We start from the raw sequence: 8,035 nt of genomic DNA on the forward strand, positions 1-8,035 counted from the left end.
TAAAAATATTAAGAACAAGAACAAAAACAAAAGCAGCTAATAATGATTCAGACATGGGTGCTTTTTTTTTTTTTTTTTTTTTTGCGGTACGCGGGCCTCTCACTGCTGTGGCCTCTCCCGTTGCGGAGCACAGGCTCCGGACGCGCAGGCCCAGCGGCCATGGCTCACGGGCCCAGCCGCTCCGTGGCATGTGGGATCTTCCCGGACCGGGGCACGAACCCGTGTCCCCTGCATCGGCCGGCGGACTCTCAACCACTGCACCACCAGGGAAGCCCCAGACATGGGTGTTTTGCATACATTTACTTCTTCAATAATATTCATGAAGAAACTACTAAATCCAGGCATAATTTTAAATACTAAACAAGAGAGAACACAAGGAATTTATATTCTAGTGGGGAGAGACTGACAGTAAACAAGCAAGCAAATACAGTAATTCCTCACAGTGATAAGTGCTACCAAATAAATAAAATGGGATGTTGTGAGAGAGATGCATTGTGGATTGAGGGTTCAGGAAAGGGTTCTTTGAGAGGCTGACATTTGAGCTATCCCTGAACGGAAAGAAACCAGCCATGCACACACCATCAGCCCATTTAAGTCTCACAGCAACCCTATGAGATAAGAATGATTACTATCCCCATTTTACAGTTGGAGAAGTTGAGGCCCAGAGAGTTTAAAGAACTTACCCAGAGTTTCACAGCAAATAGAAGAATCATGATCTAAACCTAGGCAGTCTGATTCAGAGGCCACAGTCTCACACAGAACCTTCAAGAGCCTCCTTGAAGTGATTTACTCAAGGTGGCAGAGCTAGCGGGAGGAGGGAAGATTGACTCGGCCCCTCTCGACTCCAACAGTCTTCACCATCCTCCATCACGGTGACTCTGGCCCATCCCAATGGACAAAAGCAGGTAAGCAAAAGGACAAGGACGAGCCCACACAGAACACATTTTCCAATATGAAAGCACAAGAAAAGCATCCAGAAATGACAGACGCACAGAACATAGAGAATATGAGCGTGACGTTCTCGACAAAGAGGAAACATGTCCCAAATGTGTCTGTCAAGAATACTGGCAGGGGCTTCCCTGGTGGCGCAGCGGTTGAGAGTCCGCCTGCCGATGCAGGGGACACGGGTTCGTGCCCCGGTCCGGGAAGATCGCACATGCCACGGAGTGGCTGGGCCCGTGAGCCATGGCCGCTGAGCCTGCGCGTCCGGAGCCTGTGCTCCGCAACGGGAGAGGCCACAACAGTGAGAGGCCCGCGCACCGCAAAAAAAAAAAAAAAAAATACTGGCAGGGATCCCTGGGCCCATAAACCCTTGCATGAGATGCCCCCTCCAGATCCTGCCTTAGAACATGGCAGGAGGCCTTGCTTTAGATCCAAAGTCACTAGGAAGAGGCCGTGTCTGCCTTCAGTGACACCCACAGAGAGGTGCACAACACGAGATAAAAGACTGCCAAGAATCCTGTTCTCTCTCTCCTCATTTTATTATTTGTTTTATTTTTAGGACTTTTGAGGGTGAAATGACGACGCCCAGAAATTCCATGAGTGGAGCTTTCCTGGCAGGCCCTATTGCCATGCAGCCTGTTCAGAAACTAATTCCCAGGAGGGTGCCTTCAGTGGTGGGCGCCACACAGAGCTTCTTCATGAGGGAATCTAAGGCTTTGGGGGTAAGTCAGTTGCCCTCCATTCCACATCCTAGGGACTCTCTGGCCTACAGAAGCAGATGCTGTAGGCCAGGTACAAAATTCAGTCCGACTGGAAGGTATCTGATCCCACCTGAGGTGATCTTTATGTCTGACACAGGGGGCCAAATCAGGGACGTACAGAGAGACTATCATGGTGATCTTATGCCACTTGATCTTGAGGCTTGCATAGTTAGGGGTCTTCCATCCCAGTTCATCACCAGCATACCACATATACCTGCCTTGGAAACGCCCCAGGTGGTGGGGAAAATGAATCAGAACAAGACAAAGGTCTTGGCACCTTCACCGCTTGCTTTGGACATCTTACACAGCCCCATCCAGGTCAGGAACCAGGGCTTCCGGCCTCACTTTCACTTTCTGACCTGACGATGACGTCAGTTCATCCATCAGTGCCCCTGTTCTCTCCCCAGGCTGTCCAGATTATGAATGGGCTCTTCCACATTGCCCTGGGCGGCCTCCTGTTGCTTCATGCGGAGGTCTATGCACCCATCTGCGTAACTCTGTGGTACCCTCTCTGGGGAGGCATTATGGTAAGTAAAAACTAACAACCATTTGGGGGGCGATACAGACAAAAAGGTTAAAAAGCGCCACAGGAATATACCAGGTTATTTCTGTGTTGAGGAAAGCACAGGAGTAGGGAACAGGTTATCTGGTTGACGTGATTTAGTGGAAAGAGAGGTTGACTGCATTGAGCATGAATCCCATGGTTGAGAGTCAGTGGTCATGCTTCATGGGAATTCAGAGAAAGCTGCCCTACATGGATGTACACAGGGAGGAAAGACTTCTCAGAGCAGGACCTCTCCAAAGTCAATGTCCAGCATGAAGCGGGCTGGGTACTATACGTTTGGACTGTAGAGCATGGTGTTTCAGAAAGCAAACTTCCTCCCACCTGGTCCTTCTTCCCTACAATTCTCTTTAGTTACTATCTCACGTGGTGAAATTAGTCCCATCCCAAATAAATCTCCCCTCACTTATCAGCAGAGCAGTACTCTTTATGGCTGTTTCACATGCCTGTTTTCCAAGCTTGTAACCCTGTCTGGATGTGGTATGGGACGGTGATGTTTTCATCACCATTACACCTTCATAGATGCGACTATGAAGACAGGTCCAGGATTGAAATTTTCAGCACAAGGAGAGATGGATTAGTGAAAGAGTTTCCTCCATCTTACAGCTTGAATAGTAGAAAAGGAAGATGAGAAATAATGACCACTTCCTGTAGCAGCCCATGTTTGAATGAAGTGCCTACGACATTCAGGCCAAGTATTTCTTCTACATCAATTCACTCATCATTGCCATCAACGCCATTTAAAACACTGTGAACTCCAAAGAGCAATTCCCCAAATTACAAAAAGGAAAACTGAAAATAAAACTTTTAGATTCACAGTGTGAGTACTAATTGACGTGGAAATGTGAATTCTGCCTCTGGTCTTACTATATTCCTAGTCACAGCTCCCCATCTGATTGAATAAAAGGCATGGACTGCATGGCATTGAGCTGAGTAAAGGAGAAATATGCTGAAAAATGAATAAATCCATTAAAAAGGACGGGATAGCTTAGTGAAAGTGGTTGAAAGTGTGGATAGCTTTTTTACAACCAGTTCTCAATGTTAAAAAGTGATCTCCTTCTCTGCCCCCCTCTCTCTCTCTGCTGCTTCTCCCGTCTCGCCCCTGCCCTTCCCCACCCACCACCTCTCTTTTTACAGTATATCATTTCTGGATCACTCCTGGCAGCAGCGGAGAAAAACTCCATGAAGAGTTTGGCAAGTAATCGTATGTCCTTCTTTCCCACACATCAGAGAAGTAGCTATTTTCTCGGTTGAAAAGAAGGACCCTTGAAGACCTTTGGAGTTACAGTAGCACTGAGTTATCGCTCAATCCGAAGAAGCAAAAGATCCTCTATGATGCCGTTGTGATTTCATTCATAAAACACATGGAAATGAGATATTCATGGAAACAGAATTAAAGGCAGATCGTTGAAGAGCATGCTTATGGTCTTAGGAATGTGAGATGCTGTGTGAGACTGAGATTTCTTTCAAAATCTTGTCATTTCTCTCAGACCAGCATTTAGGAAAACTGTCTAATCAACGCTATGACTGACTCAAGTCCTAGTTAACCTTCAGCTGTAACCCTGAGCAAGTCAGTTTACCCCTATGTACCTCTGAATTTTATTTTATTTTTTGCGGTACGCGGGCCTCTCACTGTTGTGGCCTCTCCCGTTGCGGAGCACAGGCTCCGGACACGCAGGCTCAGCGGCCATGGCTCACGGGCCCAGCCGCTCCGCGGCATGTGGGATCTTCCCGGACCGGGGCACGAACCCGTGTCCCCTGCATCGGCAGGCAGACTCTCAACCACTGAGCCACCAGGGAAGCCCTGTACCTCTGAATTTTAACCTATAAAATGGAGATAATAGTCCTTGCTACCATATGAAACTCTCCTGAGGATAAAATGGAGTAATATATATGAGGGTGCTTCAGAGGCTATAAAGAGCTAGAGTGGTCTTGTGCATATAACCCCTCAGGACACATTTACACCCAGAAAGAACCCTGATTCTGTACAGGTCAAGAGCTTACCAGCAAGCTTCCTTCTTCAACTTTTCTCCACTTACTAAGCTGTTACTAATTTGAGTCACTTCCGAAGTCAATGGAGATAGAGGAGATTGAGATGGCTCCTGTCTAGAGGTGGTCTGACAAACTCAGTTTGGGGGAAAAGAAAAACTGTTTATGAAGATCAAGTTGTATTTATTCTCCAAATACAGTCAGTCCTACTGACTTGCCATCTGTAGGTCATACAACCAGGGATGAAATATGTGTCTTAAGATAATCATCAATAACCCCACACCATTATGGTACTTTTTGCACATACCTTCTTGTTTCGAACTCTTATCATCTCGGCAAGGTAGAACATTCACACTGACATCCTCTTACCTGTGCTACCCGGAGACATCAGCCTTAATTGTATTTTGAAAGATGATAGACTGGGGCTGACTGCAACCTGGGGCAAGAGGGAGGGAATAGGTGTTACCATTTGCTTGTTTCCACTTGATGGTACAGACCTAGAGGGCTCTATGTGCTCTTTCCCTACCTATACCCACAATACCATCCTGCTTCACTGTGATCTAATCTGAATACTATTCATTTCATTTACTCAACAATTGTGTATTGAATGTCTACTAGTATTCTGGTGGCAGTGGCAGTGAAAGGAAGTACAAGGATTACTCCTAGGATGTTTTCTTGATGAACTGATTGGATGGTGGTGGCATAAGTGAGATGGGGAAATCTGCGAAAGGGACAAGGTTCAGACATGAAGCTTTTCATTTTATAGTGACAAAGAGACTAAAAACAACTGAGAGAAATAGAACTTAGTATGATTTAGGTGTAGTGCCTTTCTGAGTCAGGGGAATGGGATCTGGAATTCCTTCCTAGCTTATATTCTTCAATTGGTAATTAAACTCAATTAATAAATCTTTATGTCTCTATTTCAGGTCAGAGGGAGAATAATAATGAACTCATTGAGCCTCTTTGCTGCTATTTCTGGAATAATTTTTTTGATCATGGACATATTTAATCTGACAATTTCCCATTTTTTTAAAATGGAGAATCTGAACCTTACTAAGGCTCCCACACCACACATTAACATATACAACTGTGAACCAGCTAACCCCGCTGACAAAAACTCTCTATCTATGCAATATTGTGACAGCATACGGTTTTTGTTCTTGGTAAGTGTGAAACTGGATTTATTTTCAGGGAGGAAGTATGGCATTTTTCTTATGACCATCAACTCTAGATCCAGACTGTCTGTGTCTGCTACTTATTGCCTATATGGCGTTGAGCAAGAATTCTGATCACATTGTCTCATTTTCTTCAACTGTAAAATGGGGAAGGTGATAGTATTTATTACTGTTTATAGTATTTATAGGGCTGTTTTGAGGGATGAGTTAATACATGGAAAGCACTTAGAACAGTGTCTGGTACAAAGAAAGTGCTATTTAAGTGTTTGCTTTAACATTTATTATTATTATATCATTAACAGAAAATTTATTATTATTATTGATTAAGATGAACACTGAAGAACCTAAGTTGTATTAAACATCATTTGCCTCAAGGAGTTTTTTTTTTTTTTTGCGGTACGCGGGGCTCTCACTGCGGTGGCCTCTCCCGTTGCGGAGCACAGGCTCCGGAACGCACAGGCTCAGCCGGCCATGGCTCACGGGCCCAGCCGCTCCGCGGCATGTGGGATCTTCCCGGACCGGGGCACGAACCCGTGACCCCTGCATCGGCAGGCGGACTCCCAACCACTGCGCCACCAGGGAAGCCCCCTCAAGGAGTTTTTAGTGTAGAGCTTGAAGGGGAGAAAAATGCATCTCCCAAGTGTGGAGAGGTTTCCTTAGTGTGATACTATACCACCTAAAGCTGGATACAGTTCAATTTGGGACTCAATAATTGTTCTCGCCTACACAGAATTGATTCTTCAACTAATTATTACTGCTTTACTTTCTGTCAGCAACATGCCCTATCTGTTATGTGCCAGGAGTTGTGCTAAGGGTTAGGGTTACGTGGATACTAGCAGTTCTCACAGTCAGTCATTATTTCCCTAAAGAATCGATCTTTCAGTCCACAGTCACTTACTGAGCACCAGCCATGTTCTTGTATTTTCATTATTACCTTTTCACCCTCACTTTTCTGTTCTTCAGGGCATTTTTGCAGTGATGTTGCTCTTTGCCTTCCTCCAGAAACTTGTGACAGCTGGCACTGTTGAGAACGAATGGAAAAAAATATGCTCCAGACCCAAAGCTGTAAGTAGAAGCCATGCTGTTCACAAACTCCCTGTAGGAAAATCACATCTACAAAGAGTCATTGACGCAGAGTGTAATCTGATGAGCCTGGGAACATCATGAAAAGTGATCCTAGCATATTTCTGGAAAGCAGAAAATACCAGTAATGGAGAAAAGTGTCTTGAAATCTGAAATAGATTTAAAGGTTAGACAGAGGATACAGTCCTATGCTATGTACATCCTCTTACTAACCTTGCTGGACTTCAAGTCATCCCTCTTGACTTCAGAATTCCATACTTAATGCATAAAAACAGGATGGCTGAAGGCTGATTAAAGCCACTATTTCTTGCACCTCATTTCTCAGTATTCCCTTCTCCTCCCCTCTTTTTTTCTAATCCCTCTTCCAAAACAATAGGTTCAAAGAGGCTCCACAATTGGGAGATATGAATATCCCAGTGACAGGTCTATTATCAACTGCTTCAGAACCATAGGATGTTAGCTTTGGAAGAGAATTTAGAAATCATCGTCAATTCCTTCATTTTGCAGATGAGGAAGACAGGATTGGAGAGAGAAAGTTACTTTCCCAAGGTTATCTCCAATAAAGGCCAGTCAAAACTAAAATCTAAATTCCTCTATTATTGCAGTGTTATTTCCCAGACACTGTGCTATCATTCCAGGCAAGTGTCTGCTCGCCTTGAGGATGAGCCTTGATAAGTGATTTGATAAGGATCTGAGCATCTGGGAGATCAATCCTGGTACTGGGAAGCATATAGAAAGTAACATGAATAGCATAAAAACCAGGAGGCATTTGATATTCATACAGATTGCTGAGAAATGTGCCAGTGATAAAGGTCAAGAAAAGTTGGTTCAATTTTGTGTTCCAGAACGTAGTTCTCCTGTCAGCAGAAGAAAAAAAGGAACAGGCAATTGAAATAAAAGAAGAAGTGGTTGAGCAGATTGAAATTTCTTCCCAACCAAAGAATGAAGAGGACATTGAAATTATTCCAGTCCAAGAAGACGAAGAAGAAGAAGAAGAAGAAACAGAAATAACCTTTCCAGAACCTCCCCAAGATCAGGAAGCCTCACCAACAGAAAATGATAGTGTCCCTTAAACTAGTTTTTTTCTGTTTTCTGTTTTCTTTTTTTTTAGACATTAACATTCACAGCTTCCAAGAGACTTATTTACCCCCATTTCTGAAGGCACTCTGCACGCAGCCTCCATGTCGCTCTGGTCTTTGCATGGAGTGACCACAGCTCCCTTCGCCCCGTCCTCATTCAGAGGATGAACATAGGCCATTGTAGTAGACTGTATCATCATGTTTCTTGTTTAGGACAGCTTTCTTACGTTAAAAAAATAGGCTGAATAAGGGCTTCAGAATGTGGTTTCTCACTGGTCTGTTCCTTGGATAAGGTGTAGTAGTAGTCACAGCAGTAGTAGTTCGTTTGTTTTTTCATTTTTTCCCTCTGCAATAGGCAGACTCTGCACCAGATGAAAAATGTAAGTGACTGCTCCATGCCGTCCCTAAGCTACCTTTAATTCCTTCCACATCTACATTTTTCGA

At 44.3% G+C, this 8,035-nt stretch overlaps 1 protein-coding gene across 1 annotated transcript; it reads left to right on the forward strand.

Moving 5' to 3' along the window:
- Positions 1–1,517: 1,517 nt before the first annotated feature.
- LOC136127498 (B-lymphocyte antigen CD20-like) lies at positions 1,518–7,585 on the forward strand. Its single transcript, XM_065883048.1, has 6 exons — positions 1,518–1,664; positions 2,111–2,230; positions 3,403–3,459; positions 5,181–5,417; positions 6,393–6,494; positions 7,358–7,585. Exons 1-6 carry the CDS (start codon positions 1,518–1,520, stop codon positions 7,583–7,585), a joined length of 891 nt encoding a protein of 296 aa, XP_065739120.1.
- Positions 7,586–8,035: the final 450 nt, after the last annotated feature.

The sequence above is a fragment of the Phocoena phocoena genome, chromosome 8, assembly GCF_963924675.1.
Source record: "Phocoena phocoena chromosome 8, mPhoPho1.1, whole genome shotgun sequence".
Lineage (NCBI taxonomy): Eukaryota > Metazoa > Chordata > Mammalia > Artiodactyla > Phocoenidae > Phocoena > Phocoena phocoena.